This window comes from Poecilia reticulata, linkage group LG14 (assembly GCF_000633615.1).
Source record: "Poecilia reticulata strain Guanapo linkage group LG14, Guppy_female_1.0+MT, whole genome shotgun sequence".
NCBI lineage: Eukaryota > Metazoa > Chordata > Actinopteri > Cyprinodontiformes > Poeciliidae > Poecilia > Poecilia reticulata.
The window spans coordinates 11,020,866-11,037,669 of record NC_024344.1 but is presented as its reverse complement, the minus strand read 5'-3'; the positions used below and the strand labels follow the sequence as shown (position 1 = coordinate 11,037,669).

Sequence of the window (16,804 nt, the reverse complement as noted above, 5' to 3'; positions counted from 1 at the left end):
GCATACAGAAAACACATCTTTCTTACTGTCTCACATCAGTCTTAGTTACGTTCGATGACCAAAATTAGTTCTGTTTGCTAAATGTGAGAATGATAAGAGAGAAAATGCTTTTGGAGAATGTTTTTCTTACTCTCATCAATTTCAGGAGTTTATATGTCAAGATTAGTTCAACTTTAATAAACAGCTTGGGAAGCCAACATGATGTCAGAATGGATTTCAAATCAGGCACAATGTCTGTAAGACCGTTCACCCCTGGACAAAAGCAAAAGTCCAGGCTAAGATGTTGACTGAAGCTGATAAATGTGTAATTATTCACAGAGAAATGAGTTCTGGCCACTCAGCGAGGAAAGAAGAAGTTATTACTACAAAAGCAAAATAAAAAAGTTTTCTGCAAATGCGAAAAATAATCTTCGTTACCATTTAGAAAAAACGAAGACGCTTGCGATCCTGACATTACCAACCCAACTGTGAAGTAAAGAGGAAGCAGCACTTACTGGTGCTCTTCACAAGATAAATGGAATCATGAGGAAAGAACATTACATGGAAACGTTAAAATCTCTCAAGACATCAGCCAGAAAAATGAAGCTGGAAAATGATCGTGGGAATGTAACCAACTTAACTTCAAGGTCGATTAAGGACAACAAAGTCAAGGCTGTAGTGCGGATCACAGATCTCAGAGTTAAAAGGTTTGTGGGAGAAACTCAGCTGAAACTACTGACAGAACCCAAAATGTCTGGATCAAGTCAAACAGCTCAGACCCAAATCAACCAAAAGGGTAAAAAAAAAATAAATAAATGCAGCATCCAAACTATACATACAAATATCTCTTTCATTACTTGCATAATTAGCAAACAGAAATATTTGTGGTGTGAAACAGAAACATTTGAGTGAAAACAATGAGTAACAGAAGGTTGTGTATCTTTGCAGAGTGTAAGCTGTGGTGTAAATTTCAGCTGTGTTTAGATCCAAAGCCCCTCCTGAATAGATCTGAGTTATGCAGATATTAGAGGAAAAACAACAAAGGTACATTTTAACTGACAAAAAAATATAAATAAAGCAATAAATAATAAATATCCCTCGATTAAGGCACAGTATTCCAGGTTTTTAGATGCTCTGATGGTAAATACAGGAAAACCATCCTGACATCCTTGGATGTTTTCAGGAGCTGAAGCTTTCCTACATTAGAGATTTGGAAAACTGATTTGCTACATCTTCACTCGATTCCAAAGCAGCTCTTCGCTTTCTAACATTTTAGTTTGTTTTTTTTTTTGTGGTTTTAGTTGCAAACATTTGATGGAATTAGCAAATCAGGTGATGCTGAAGATGAAAATCAACGAGTGGCACGAGAGAATATCACATCTTCTACAGATCATGAAGTGTTCGGTTTCAGAAATCAGTATTTGACCAGGACGACACTTTGTTCTCATTATGGTTCAAAATAATCTGACAGATTATAAGTGTGCCAAACATACATACGGCTCCATCAACAGGCAAAGATGTGCACCGTGCCTCATAAAGGCATTCCTACTATTTACCAGTAAAGCTTTTTCTAATATATTCTGTCCCTTTTAGTCTTATAATTTGAAACTAGAGCAACCAGTTGACTGTCTAAATATGAAAATACTGAGGAACAGCTACTTTATTATAATTTTTTATTATTTCCTGCCCTTTATATAAAGTAAAACAAACGTGACTTGTTGGAATGACTTTTCCATTTGTGAAAACGACTCAAAGTGAGCAATTCTGTGAACAAATTCGAAGGTAATTTAATCTAACCCCCTCTAGATGACCTCATTTTCCAAGGTAATTCCTTTTATTTGTGTTGTGATGTGCTAATTATTTCCACTGTACCACTTGTGCCTGAGGGAATGCTATCATGTAGTTAAGACATGTTGCTGCAAAGGCGCGCAACTCCCAATGTGAAAGAAGGATTCTGTTTTATCAAACATGTCGAGAAGATAGAAAACACTTTTGAATTTATGCTGATTTGATTCGTTTCATATGACAACCAGTGTCTTATTTTTGCTTTGCTTTCCTGAGATGACAGGAAACTGTGGGTGTAAAGGTCTGACATCTTGGTGTAACTACTAAAAGCCTGCATCCATAATATTTAAGTCTATTTCATTTTTTTAATCCATAAATGCTTTGTTCAAGCTCGTGTTTGCCATATTTGCATATTTGCTATTTTCATGTTTTGAGGTGTTGCTACGATCAAAAGCTATTCTTCCCTTTTGATTTGTCAGGCAGGTTTCTCAAGCTGCAGGTGAGCTGAACCTCAAGCCGCTGGAAGAGTTCAACCAATGACCAGAGGAATCGGTGTGTTTGCTAGCAGCTTATCATAGCATTTGGTCAAAAATAAATGTTCTGCTGCACCTGAACAACTCGAAGAGGTCACGATGTCCGACCGAAAACATGCACAAGTAAAAGGGTTAAATAATTACAACAAATACATTTCACTGAAGTAGATCTGAAACCGTGCACAGCAAGCTGCCTCGCTGTGCACGGTTTCAGAGCGGGAGCTTTGAAGGAGGATCTCTGAGCAGCAACATTAACATTGGCAACATTTTCTCAATTGAGGTCAGAAAAACAATAAAGATTCCAAACTGATTTGTGTGCAAATCATAACAGGCAATCAGATACTTAAACATTGAGGAACACATAAACTTGCACGTACATTAGATCGCCTTGGCAAGGACCATGCATGCATAATCACAGTGGTCAAAAACGTCACCTCCCCTGCAAGCAAAATACAGTGCCTTGCAAAAAAAAAAAAAATATATATATATATATATATATATCCCTTGAAACTTTTTCACATTTTATCACATTACAATCACAAACTTCAATGTATTGTACTGAGATTTTATGTGATGGAAAAAAAGGAAGCATTACTTAATTGTGAAGTGGAAGAAAATATCTGGCTTTTCCTTTTTTTAGTAAAAAGAAAACTTCAAAGTTCATGTTGTATTTAATCATGATAGTCCTAAGCAAAATCCAGTGGACAGAGTCCGTATGGGCTTTATTTAATTTCAGTATAAATTTAGCTGCTCTGTGAAAACCTCATGGGTTTGTTGGAGACCATTAGAGATGGAGCAGCATCATGGAGAACCAGGAGCACAGCAGACGGGTCAGTGGAGAGGCGGAGAGGTTTTAAAGCAGAGTTAGGTTCTAAAAAAATATCCAAGGTTTTAAAGTTATGTCTGCACAAGACCCTGAGCAAAAAGCTGGTAAGGATCAATAGAAATACAGCAAAGAATATCATTGCTTCATCAAAATAAGATTTTTTTTTTTGTCAAACATTTCAAAAACTATTTATTAGTTTTTGTCCAACTCAAAATTATGCCCTACTTTGGTGTGTTTTGGTCCATCTCGTAAATACCCAATAAAATACAAAGAAGTTTGTTGAGGACAAATTGTGGAAAAAAGGTGTATGGATACACTAAGCACTGTAGCTCCAGTACAAAATAATTAATGGCTTTTGCAGCCATTTAAAGACGCTGAAATGAATCAGAACTTCAGCATTTGTTGTTGGTTTTCTACAGAACAGCACCAAATCCTACTGGAACCTGAGCTTGATCTGAGAAAGAAAAAGCAGAGTCCAAAGTTCATGGCAGCTATTTCCCTGACTCAGGGTTTAAGACGTAAGAACATGGCAAAAATACAATAAAAACTAAGGAAACCAATGAAACATTTCGATAAAAAAAAAAAAAAATCAAAATGTCATCTTAAGTGAAACAGTGAGTTTTGTATGTTATTTCTTTGCCACGCTGTGCTAGAACAGCGTGAACGTCCAATCTGAAGTGGCACTTGCAGAGTTCGTGGTAACAGCTGAGAGGGAGGTAAAGGTCTTCTGATTAACCCATTGTCACATCCGCCTTTGCATCCAGGTTAGCAGTGCAGCTGAAGAATCTCGCCGTCACGTTACAAATCCACTCTCAGCCCAGAAACGGGCAACAAGGAACATGTGATAATGCGTTGGACTGCAGCCGGTTGCCGACCGACTTCATTTAAGGAGAAATTTTGCATAATCCCGTCTCCTTTCTCAGTCAGGCAGAAGCAGACCATCACAAAGCCACAAGCCACAGAGTCCTCGCCCCGAAAACAGGGGTCCTAAGTCCCTGGCAGTGTGGATGTGGGCTGATCACTGCGGGATATGAGCAGCATTTACTCTCCGGGGTCAAACAGAGGACAAGTGAGTGGACTTTGACGTGGGCAGGTCCAGCAGAGCCTGGACGGTCACGCCGACCTTTACCAGACCTCGCTCCTCTAAGATGTGATGTGGCAGACACAATTTGTCCTGAATTAACAGAGAGATCATTCATCAACATCACTGGCAAACGACTAAGGCTGATGTCACTCGGCATGCGCTTGATGGATGCATATTTGTCAGACAGATTTTCCTAAATGATAAAATGCACTTTGGGGTGAAAACACCAGTCAGAGTCTCAGCTGCAGGAAACTTGAACGACAAGTGCATGAAAGAACTTGTAGGCCTCTTTTAGGCAGCTTGGTAATTTTGTCATTTATCTTCTATGCTCAATTATTGATATCACTTGGCACTCATAAATCCTAAATAACTAAACAAATACAGAGTGAAAAACATTTACAGTAAAAAACGTGTTACCTGTGAAACTCCAAGCTTCTTGCACGCTTCCAGGAAGTTTTCAACATTCCTGCGGCATTTTGCCATGCTTAGCTTTGGCTGGAAGCCACAACATTAATCATGTTAGTTTGTTAAACTAAGCATTTAAGCATTAAAATGTCTGTGAAGCAGTTTAGATCAAATAATACATTTATACAGTAATATACTTACTACTGCAGGTGACGGCACGTGAATGCTGGCAACGGATCGGGGACAAATGTGATTGGCTAGATGGCAGAGGACCACTCCATCCATCAGCGCCGCACCGACATCATCTGGGAGGAGGACCTTCAGTCGGGACTCAATGTTCTGCACACATTAAAGATAACACGATAATGTCGAATGTTGAATAAGAGAAACGTAAGCGGAGCTGAGCGAAGTACGCCCGAGCGTGTGGGAGTCTTACGGGAATCCAGGACAAATTCTCTTTTCAAAAACAGCGGGGGTTGAGCTCAATTAATCTGTTTTGGATTCCTTGTTTTTACCCCTAACATGTCAGATGTACAGCGAACTGCTTCCACCTGCTTCAGTCGTCCAGTAGCCGCAGTCAGAAATACCTCGTCCAATTCCTCTTGCAGAAGTCACTGTAGGTGCTTCTTAAATACGACAGAGATTCATCGGTTTAGCGTCTCAGGATGACCTCTGGTTCACCTCTGGGATTATTTTGAACATGTCTAAAAACACAGATGAATTAAACTCTTCTGGACTGTCTTCAACTATTTCTAGAAGTGTCTGGAGTATTTACGTCGGAAAGCGTCACCATCTCATAATAAAATCTGTATTTTGTGACCTTTGTCATTGGAGGTGAGGGGAAGGTTTAAAGGTTACATCAGAAAGCAAATTTTTCTGTAACATGAACATTTTCTGTCACATTTAGAGTTTCCTTCATCGTACTGATGATTTGTGCAGTATAGACACAACTTGATCACGGATTAAAAATTTAAAAAAAGACTCACAAGCCAAAGGTTGCTTTTTGCAATTATTGAAACATGTGAATGACGCCCAAAAGTCAGCATGTTCGAACCACGCTTGGTTTTTTTGTAAAAAAAAAAAAACAAAACAAAAAAAAAGAAAACGCATCTTAGCTGGTGTTTGTTTGGAAAATCTGAACTTATCTCACAACTCGCCATCATCGTGGGAGGACAGGGAAATGCCTTCTTGCTCAAAGGTGAAAACCAATTCAGGACTTTTCCAATTGCTAACAAACATGTTAGACAGAGACATTTTTTAAATATTTGCACCATTTTACCATTGTTGTTCATTTGTGGTATTGAGTCAATGAAAGAAAGTTTGGTTTCCATTAAAACTAGGCTACAAACTCCATGAAGTTATAATTTTAAACATTTAAAAATGTAAAAACAGATGTAAAAGCCTCATTGTTGGTGAGTTTGTTAATGACCATTTTGAATGAATATATTTAAACAATGGCTGTGATAGCTACTTACAGTAGGAAAGCATCTTGTAAAAACTAGTGAAAAAAAATACATGTTGAAATGTTTTACTGCAGTAATTCCATATAATTTTTCTACTAGTTGTTGAGAAAGTCATATATTCTTTTAGCTGTGGCATTTTGAGGAATATATACAATAAACATAAATATATATTTCTATTTTATACAGTGGGAATTTCATGATTGTGAAAGAGTTGCAGAAGATAGTTACAAAATGTGTGAATATCCAAACGAACATCCTGTTGACAGTCATTCATTGAGAATACATTGTCTATGTGGACATATTGAGCAACATCCCTTTCAAAGACTACAGGAGGGTCAAAGACAAAACTGACAGAATTAATGTCTCTTCTTTTTATGTGACCAAGTTTAATGTATCAGAAAGAAATACTTGAACCTTTGTTCAGTTGCTCACTGACTCTGGAGAATGATCTCTACACAAATCAACTCTTTTATCAATGTGAAACTCTCATCTGCAGTGTCTTTGTCCCTCCATCTTTTGTGACCTCCAGTTCTCTGCAACTCGCAATTTTTCCCTGGGACAAGAACAATGAGACTTTGTTTTGTTTTTACCAGAAATTACAATGATTTGATTCAAAGTGAAAAGAAAGGGCCTTTGGAAGGAGAAATAGGGAATCAATGTAACTACAGTCAGGAATATGTCAGAGACCTTCAGAGCTACTTTATGTGGACAAGCACTTTTTGAAACTGGTTGAAATCGATGCGGTTTCTTGTTCTACTCATGATATGTAACAAACTCTAACGCATGGTAATCGAGACAGGGCGAGTTTGTTGTTTCCGATCTTGTTCTCTGTGATGTGGTGAATGGCATGTTGGCTCTTGTATTTTTTCGATCAGAACAACAAACGCTGCAGAACTAAATAAGATTTAATCTGTTGTTATCTTATGACAAGGTGGGACACAGCGCAGGTGAGTGGGTCTGGTCCTTTTGTTTTCAGAAAGATGTTAATTCCTCAGAAATCTTGGTTTATAACTCGATAGCATCTCACAGTTATTGCAGAATTGTCAGCTGCTCATCCATGATGGAAACCTCCTCCCAAAGGTATTCCAGTGAATTGAGATCTGGTGACTAAAGACGTTATTTACGGAACCACAGATAGTTCATTCTCACGTTCAAGAAACCAGTGTAAGACAATTAGAGCTTTGATTATCTTGCTGGAAGTAGACATTGGTAGACTGTGGTCACATAACTGCAACACATAAAGCAGCATTAAGCTGTGGTGTTTAAACAATACTGAACTGATATTAAAGAGGCAAAGGTGACTCCTGCTTGTTTTCCGGGGTCCATGCTTTCATGTTTACACCAAATCTTGATTCTACCATCTGAATCTTGATGCTGAAATTGACACTCATGAGATCAGGTATCATTAATCTTGTATCGTCCAGCTTTGGTGTTTCTCAGTTTCTTGTTTCCCAGTGTGGTCATCTGCTGTTCAGCCCGTCTAAGGTCTGATGTGTTTGCCAGTTGTCATATACTACCTTCGTGGCCCATCATTTCATTTCACACTGCAGCCTGAAGTGACCCAATTCAGATTTGTTTGATGTAATGAGACCTGTATCTGATCTCTTCATGACAGTCTGAACAATAGAGGTCAAATTTTTTTCGAATGCGACCCAGGCCACTTGGGTATCCGATACTTATCTGATTCAAATGTGGCCTGATGTCCAGGGCGCATTCATCCGACCTGAACGTGATACTCGCAAGCGGGAAGAAACACTTAGAGAAAAAACTTGTTAAAGTGCCGGCTGCGGTCGAACAACAACTTCAAAATCATAAGCTATGCTCCACCGTTAGCACCAACGTTTACTTCCGCAAACACTGAGCACTTCTTCTTCTTCTTTATGGTGGTTGGCAAAACACCGAGCACGCTGACGTTATTGCGCCCTCTACTGCGCATGCGGGACACTTCCAGGTCGTTTGCCGTTCACACAGGGGAACATGTACAGCTCGCATATGTTTGGAAGTGTGAACAGCCACGCAAAAAAATACGATTTGACAAAAAATTGGTATTGGGTCACTTTAGGCTGCAGTGTGAACGCAGACTCATTCTGATATCTAACGTCAACCACTCATTTTCATCGACACAACTGCAACTCACTGAACTTTTTCTTATTTTTTATTACACAACGGTGAGTGAAAATCCCAGTAGATTGGCACTAACTACGATACTATTTAAAAAAAATACAACTTAGTCCCACAAAGCGCAAATAAATCCTGATACTTTATATCTTTTTAACTGGTATTTGTGCTACGAACCTCTCTCTCCAATGGTGCAATTATGAACCACATCAAAAATCACAAGCATGCTAAATATCAAGCGCTGGTCTAAATCCTAACTGTACAAAACAATTTTTATCTTTTCAGTGTTTTAGTTTTTTTGACTTTTCTTAAATGACCTGCAGGTCAAAGGTTTTCTTTTTCAAATTTTTAAGACTCTTTATTAAAATTGTTGGCAAATGAAACTTTGGTCCAACAGACTAAGAAATTCCAGATAATCACCAAACTGTGATTGGATAACTGGAAAGCGATGCTCGTGGCATGTGTTGTGAAAGCGCTCGTTATTCCTGGCAGTGTTGCTGTGAATAAACCCGTCGCTGATAACAACCCGACTCCTGGATTCCATTATGATGCTTCACTATGGCCTCGGGTTGGATTCAACACTTCTTTTCCAGATAAATGTTTTCCAAATGTCCCAAACAGTCAGAAAAAACAAATAGTTGCAATTTACCTCTGTGTTTCATTTGGAGCGTTGGCTTCTTAGTGGCTCTATTTTGTCATAACCTTGTCAAAAAGTGTCACTCCCACTGATGTGCTGCCAACTTTGAGCAAGCTCTGCACTGGTGTCAAAATGATTTGGACCATTGCTAGATGCAAATTAATAGGTCTAATCTACTTTGTATAATTGCTTTCATTTAGCCAGACTGAAGGATTTTTTCAATTTTTAGACTTGACTCAAAGACGTAACCTTTCATTTTGTTTTGTTTTTTTTAAATTATTTTTATTAAGCTGTTCAGTGGTGTTCTCGGTAGAGTTTTTCAGGTTAATGTCTTGCTACATAATGCAGGTAAGCTTTAGCTTAAATTCATGACATAACATTGTGTTCCAGAAAGTAAACTGCCTGGTTCAAGTTGTCCACATCCAAAAATAGCAACGTAGCCGCAGATCGTCACAAATGCTGTCAGGTTTACAGCACATGTATTGGGTACATTTGTCAGAATACTTTCTCAAAAGTCTTGAGGATCGTTAAAAAAACTCAAGTCTAGGTAAAAAAAATCTTAGCTAACAAAAAACTTTGGTTCAGAAAAGTCTTTTTTATTCACCCTTCTCATAACGTCGGGTGTCTGCAACTGTTAAGAAATAACATAAACTCTGCATGCAGGTTTTGATTAAGGAGACACGCGTCAGCTGATTTCTCTGCGGGAAATTAATTAGATGTATCAGCACACAGGCGTAAAGGTACGTCAAGCTGGAATCAGGTGCTGCCCTCCCTGCCAGACTCTGTAATTTTAAACTGAGATGTCAAGAAGATTAGATGGGAGACCCAGAGGTATGACCCACTTCATTATCATTTAAGACTGACTGGGCATTTTGCTTGAGAGATGCATAAGAGCCTTGGTGTGTCCTGATGAGCGTTTGGGAAATGTTTACGCTTCCAGTTCAGCGTTTTCCCCCAAGCGACCTTCGTTTCTCCTTCCAGCTGCTCTGTGGCTCCGCAGAGATGAACAGAGTAGAGATGAATCTCTACTGCCTAACCTGCATAGCGTTGGAAAGCTATGGAAAGTAGCGTTGGCTCCTTGAACTCCTGAATAACTCATTAATCTGATTTTAAAAGTAATTTTTGTTTCCACTGCTGGGAACGTTGCTCCGTGTTTTCCATGTTTTTTTCCATTTATGAATAGTAGTTCTCAATATGGTTTGTCCTAAAATAGTTTAATCTTCTCAAGATGTTTCAAAGATTGGGTCTGGCTTTCTAGACCCAAATGTAACCCGGGTGTAAAATTCTAGCTTTCACCTACTAATTTTCTCCGGTTTCTCCAACTCTTTATCAAATCACATGATAATCCTGATAATGGAGTCGCTCTCACGAGACTATGAAGCAACCAATCACTGCTCAGTTTCCAAGGTCACGTGTAGTATTGGAGCCTATCGGCTGGCTATATTAATTGGAGCAGAACGTTTAAACACTAGATGCATTGAGGGGAGCAGAGCTACAGGTTTGTCGAGCGTCGTTCTTTATATTCTTCGCCTTATTTTATTTTGTACAAAAATCGTCCAACTATAAGGACACCATAGGAGCTGACCACCACCAGACCAGACAGGAGAGATGTCAGTTATATGTAGAACAAATGGCGGATCTGGTGAGTGTTGTTTTGACGTAGCGAATAGCAATATGCTTGGCTGTGTGGGACTGAATGAGTCCACACTGGGTTGAATAATGAAGTGTTTTGAATGTTAATGTTTGGTTAACATTCTTAAATTGCATATTGATTGACTTGATAATGAACTTGATAGTTATTGAATATAGATTTGTGTACACATTAGAATGATTGAATTGGATTTCAATGCTTATTGGTCCTGTTTATTTATACAGGCCAGAAGATGGCGAGCTAAATGTCCAGGCCTAGAGCCATAAGAAAGGATTCCACTTATGTGTTTAAGATTTCCGCTCTCTTGCCAGGATGGTAGGAGGCTCCTTGTAGCCTGAGAACACTTTCTGTCTCCTCCTGTCTCCTGATTTTCCACCTTGGACCTATACCACATCAAGTCAAGCACCTTACCCAAAGCCAACTTGTCTTGGGATTTGTTTACCCTAGCTTGGGGTCAAAGGACTGAAGGGTGTGGGTTTAAAAAACGGTGGGATTAATTTACTTTGGTTTTATTTATTTTAGTTTTTCTTTCCTAGTATTGCGCATATTTGTTTTATTTTTATATGGCCTTTTAGATGTCTGTTTTCCTTGTTGAATTTGTAAGTATGTATAATCATTGTTGTCTTTCACCGTGAATATAACGCACTGGCACACTGCAAATCTTCAGACCCCGTGTCTCTTTCATGAGCCGAATGCTAGTCTTCTGAGAAACCAGCACAATTGATCCATTTATTTAAATTGCAGTATACTACATTCTTTAAATATACTACACAAAGCCAGACCCAATCTTGGCTTTTCTCTACTATAAAAGCTTTTCACTACTGAAAAGCTTTTATAGGCTTTGATTTTTCTCTATACAGAGTAACTTTTTTTTTTTTTTTTTTTCTTGCTAACTCTTTCTTACTAGCATTGTCTGGAGCTCTTCCCATTAAAACCAAGGAGGTTCTGTGGGTGAATTGCCAGATTGGGCGTCTCAAGCAGTTCTGTGGTAAGACAACCAGTTTCCTATGCCCATATTTGGTATATGACAGAGGCTTTGCATTTCCTTTAACAAAATTAAAAAATCCTAGTTCTTGCTCCAAACAATAAACAATCCTAAGTTGTTATTTGATACTATTGCCAACCAGTTTGTCCAATTACTTCAAATGATGACTGTTGAAATGGTCAGAAATAGGATCTCTTTCCCCTAACTTTTTAAAAGGTACTTAAAGGTTTACTTTTCTCTTAGTCACCTCGCTAAACTAGTGCACCGCTGATCATACTCGCATTCAATTTCTAAAGTATTTGTTCCACAGAGTTATAGAAAATCTATTGGATCCTGTTTGAGTGTACATTTTCTCCAGTTCAATTAAGAAAAACCAGAGTAAACTCTGTTTACTCTTTGGAAACTCCAGGCGTTGCAACACAGACAGGATTTGGCAGACTGTACTCCTCGTATGACTCATCGACTGGTGAAAACTAGAAAAACATAAACAGGCTGGGAAGCGTCTGACCTGCCGTAAAAGGCCAATCTGCTCAATTTCCTCTCTCAAATGCTCCATCTTCCTCCTCATGGTGAAGCTGGGATCTGTCGAGCTGATGTCCTCACGGGTTCCACGAGTGAAGGCTGAAATGAAAAATAAAGAGTGCTGCTCCAAGTTCAAGATGATACACAGCGAAAGGTGTCAAGGTCCAAGGATGAAATGTTTTTGTAAAAGTTCCTAGAAAACTGCAGTGATTATGCAACACACAGATCAGATGCAGAACATCTGGAATCAGCTTCTTCTCAGTGTGATAACAGTAAACAGGTTTTCACACACGTTTTACTTCTATAGATGAGTATATTAAAACATTTTACATTATATACAAAGCAGATATAACAAGGCTAAGAAAAAATTTCTTTCACTTATAACCTTGCTTAAAATTGTATTTTATCAGCTCTAATCAAAACTACAACATCTGGACATCTTATGCTTCAAACATCCACGTAGTTATTGAGTGAAATGGTGAATTTGTATTTATTTACATATGAATACGACCGTTTTTGACCCTTTGTTCATTTACATAAACTCATCCAAAGTGTGAATCATATTAATTTGGGAGTTTTAATGATTTATGAATAGCAGTGGAATAATTATGCAACATATAAGAAAAAAAGAAAATTGGGACTTTTGGTTAAAATTTCTCTAATGCACAAGTGTGATTGCCAACTTCAGATACTAAATATATCTTTTAGAAGCAGTTCAGAAACGGTTATGTGCATTTCCTTCCCATGCAACCTCACATCAGAAGAACCTGGGACAGCATGGAAAAACCATTATCTGTAGACATGAAATTCAACAAAACGCTCAAATGGCATTGCATCAAGTCCGCCATTCCATGCTGACACAAGCTCTTACGGAAAAGCATTTCGGTTCTGCTTGCAATAAATCGGATCTTCTCTCTGCTGGTATAAAATAGCTGATCTGTGCTCCAGATTAAAGATAAAACGGAACATTTTGGAAACTAGTGGCAACAAGCCTGAAGGCATGACAGCAAAAGATGCATAAACTGAGAGCAGAGTTTTAAAAAACATATGTACCGTTGCAGAGCAGACATGTTTGAAAAAACAATGAGTCAAAACGGCACACCAACAATTTTACAGTTGGGTTTGGACATAAATTGTTATGACATGGACTGGAACATTTATAAAGTTTAAAAACTGGTAGGATTTGCTCAATAGTTAGAGTTAAATCCATACATCAGGCATTTCCCAGATGAAATCAATTTCTGGTTTTCCTTGATTGCAGACAAGTTAATTCAGACTTTGGTGGATTTTAATGTTTGTTATTTTTGCATGGGGAAACACAAAGCAACATCTGCAGAAGGTTTCAATGACTCGGGTCCTTCAAATCCAACAGAAAATGAGGGAAATTCAAGATGATCCCAATCAATAAATACAGCCAAAAATATTCCCTCAGCAGATTTATTTTTATTCAAGCAAAAAGTTTAGATAGAAATGAGTCAAACAGCAGAGGAAAACAGAGATCACAGCCGGTCAAAAGAAGATGCTGCTAGAGGTGACATGGTCTGTATCTGACACTTTTCTAAAAGATGGACCAGAAAAGTTAATGACATATTGTAAAGTATGAAATCCTGCCATCCTAGCAAAAGTAGCTCTTTGCAACCTGGAAGCCAAGTCAGAAGCACCAACATGATTGGATCTTATTTAACACTTTAAGGGGTTCATGCAATATGTGTTGACTCCTCTCCCGCTGTGGCTAAACCCCCAGGTCAGACATCAAGAAAGTTTAAGTAATCTAATTAAGTAAAAGGTAAAGACAGAGTTCATGCTGCATTCCTTCCATCCAAGAAAGCTGAAGTCCTCCATCAAGCCAGAGGTTGAGAAAAGTGGGGCCTATATTTATCTTCAGTCAAGAAGTTCTTTAAACCCTTTCCTTTCAGAACATCTGCCCCTGCTGGGGTATGAAAAACCTGATACGTCCTCCAAAAGCCTCCATTAAGAACTCTTTTGTTGCAGCATTAGGAAAAGATAGGTTAGTTAGATCTTTCATTATTATTTTTCTGTGCTACTGAATCAAAAGCTTAGAAAAGTATGTGGGTCACTGTAATCTTATGATGTGTTCACACCAAACGCGTTTCGAGCGTCTAGCGCAGCGCGATTTGAACCGTTCCGAGCGTCAGGCGCGTCTGGTTTACATTGAGAGTCTATGTGGAGGCACATCGAAGGCTTGTACAGTTTTGGTACAAGCCTTCGAGCGTTTGGTGCGTAAAGAGCGTTCGACGCATTCAATGCTCCACATAGACTTTGAATGTAAAGCAGATGCACCTGATGCTCAAAACACTTTTGGTGTGAACGCACCTTTAAGTTCTTCAGTAGAAGTAAAACAGTCTGAATGCATGGATTGCAAATTTGAGGTATCAATCGGTTATCTTAGCCCAGAAGGATTTAAGCAACATCCCTGGGACTCCCTACGAGTCACTAAATCACAATCTGGTTCAGATCCAAGAGCCAGTTGCAAAAGAGGGAGAGCAGCTGGCTGATGACTACTCGGTGTGATTAATCCATGTAAGGAAGAGGTCTGAGACATTCAGATGAAGGCTTGTAGAAATCCAGGCAAGTCTGAAACCAGCTGTTCTGCCCGGAAATGTAATAATGAATGTTGCTCCGGGATGAATAAAAAGGCAGACAGGATGTAGCACAAATAAAAACGCTTATTAACAAATAATGTGTCTTGAGCTTCTTGAAAGAAGCAGGTTAGCACATTTACTAGCGTAAAATCAACAAACAAATGCCTTCTCTGAAATAAGTTTGTTTCGTTATAGAGGCGACATGGTCTTTATCTGACACTTTTCTAAAAGATAGACCAGAAAAGTTAATAACATATTGTAAAGTAGGAAATCCTGCCATCCTAGCAAAAGTAGCTCTTTGCAACCTGGAAGCCAAGTCAGAAGCACCAACATGATTGGATCTTATTTAACACTTTAAGGGGTTCATGCAATATGTGTCCAAAAACAAGCTTGGCAGAACTGAAACCAGGGGTCACAGCAGACGTGCTCACCTTCCTCTTCTTTGCTTTTTCCACACGTCTCGCTCAGAGCTAACAGATATTTTATCTCCACAACAGGAGTAAGCAGAGACTCAGACAGGTCAACACTGGAGGATTTTTCAAATGCCTGAGATCCTGTCACCGCACAGACAGGAATCCGATCAGGAACAGTTTGTTCTAACTTGTCCATCTCTATAAATCGTACCTCTCATCATATCATCGCCCTAAATGGACATCATCAAAAGGGAAAGACGTGGGAAATATTCCAGAAACTAACCGTGTCTGTACATGACGGCGATGGAGGGAAGCAGGCACATGGCTCCTTCCTACCTGCCCATCTCACAGTTGCATGTGAAACTCACTAGCATGTTGCCACTGAAGTGCAACACGCTGCACATGATTAGGGACTGGAAACTCCCATAGTCCCGCAGTACATGAGTCAAGTGCGGATCCTGTGAGAGAAATCAGCCCTTCAAAAACAAGCTCTTTGAAACCATCATCCAGTTTGCTCACTGTTCTGTTCCCATTAGAACCTGTGAAATTATCTGGTTTTACACTCAAGAAATATGTTTCCTCAGAAGAAGAAACCATCTCACTGCTAACTTTATATGGATGAGCAGTGAAATCATGACTACTCAGGGTAATTTCATGAGTCAGGTCAAACTCATCTGCAAGAATCGCAGCTTCTTTGGAAGTGGCTCCTTTTTGCCAATTCATCCAGACATGCAATTATTAAATGGTCCAATAACATCAACTGCAGGCGGGGATCAGCATCCTTATCTTGACATGATGACAACCAGCGTCAAAATGCAAGTTTCTTTCAACATGGTTTGCCGTTGGTCCCTACTTAAGTGGCAGAAACGCTGCCTGCAAGGATCTGGTACCAACCCAAAATAGCAGCTTTCAATTTGCTGCACAATATTCCTAATAGATAGCGAGGCACAAGATTTCTGAGCCTTTCCTGTGAGTTTACATTGTAAAAGTGCAAACCCACAAATCCTGTGGCCAGTTCAATGCAGTTACTATTTGTTCGGAAATGTTCAAATATCTAGCAACTTCTGCCTCACGGATCACTAAAATAAGGTCCAATCTGGCTAACTTTAACTAACCGTGCATTTATCCGAGGAATCACTGATGACTCCACAGAGAACAGATGGTAAAGTGGCAAAGTAATCAGTTTATCCTGCTCTCTCAGGAGTTTGACTCTCAGCCCGCCACCGACTGACCTCCACCCTCTACAGCAACTCTAGATGTTTCCCCGACATCAGGCAAAGAAACATCATCTTCAGACAACAAATGTTCAGCAGCTGTGGTTTCCAGCTCAGTTACACTATAATGCTAAAATCCTTTGGAAACAAAGTTGCGAAAACTGGACTATTTAGCCCTTCACAAACCATAGCTAAAGCTAATAATTTTCTCATTCAAGGATCCCGGACGAGCCCCCATTTGTTGCGTCCCAGATGGTGTCTAGGAGGTGAGGAAATATGTTTTGGGATAAATAAAACTTTTATTAATAAACAATGTGTCTTGAGCTTCCTAAAAGAAACAGGCTAACACATTTACTCCTCAAACTAGAGTTAGAAGCTCTGCAAGCAGCACGTGTCCCTGAAAAATGGCAAAAGAGAAACGGTTCAGCTCCGGTCAGCGTTCTGTCAGAGCTGCAGTGTGAAACACCGGATCTACATCTGCAGTTTTTCTTTGCTTGGATTTTCTTTTTAAATAAAGTTCACTCGTGCATATTGACTGCATCTTCTGACTGCATTACCTAAATACAAAAGGTTTCACATATATATA

The 16,804-nt window shown here is 39.1% G+C and overlaps 1 protein-coding gene across 1 annotated transcript in view; it reads right to left on the bottom strand.

Moving 5' to 3' along the window:
• Window positions 1-3,532: 3,532 nt before the first annotated feature.
• The window catches only part of lrch2 (leucine-rich repeats and calponin homology (CH) domain containing 2), a 39,925-nt gene continuing 26,653 nt past the window's right edge, over window positions 3,533-16,804 (bottom strand). The window contains exons 18-21 of the mRNA XM_017308608.1: window positions 11,975-12,087; window positions 4,814-4,951; window positions 4,625-4,702; window positions 3,533-4,297 (exon numbers count right to left, since the gene is read on the bottom strand). Coding sequence (XP_017164097.1) covers window positions 4,178-4,297; window positions 4,625-4,702; window positions 4,814-4,951; window positions 11,975-12,087 — 449 coding nt within the window. The 3' untranslated portion in view covers window positions 3,533-4,177. The remainder of the gene's footprint in view (window positions 4,298-4,624; window positions 4,703-4,813; window positions 4,952-11,974; window positions 12,088-16,804) is intronic.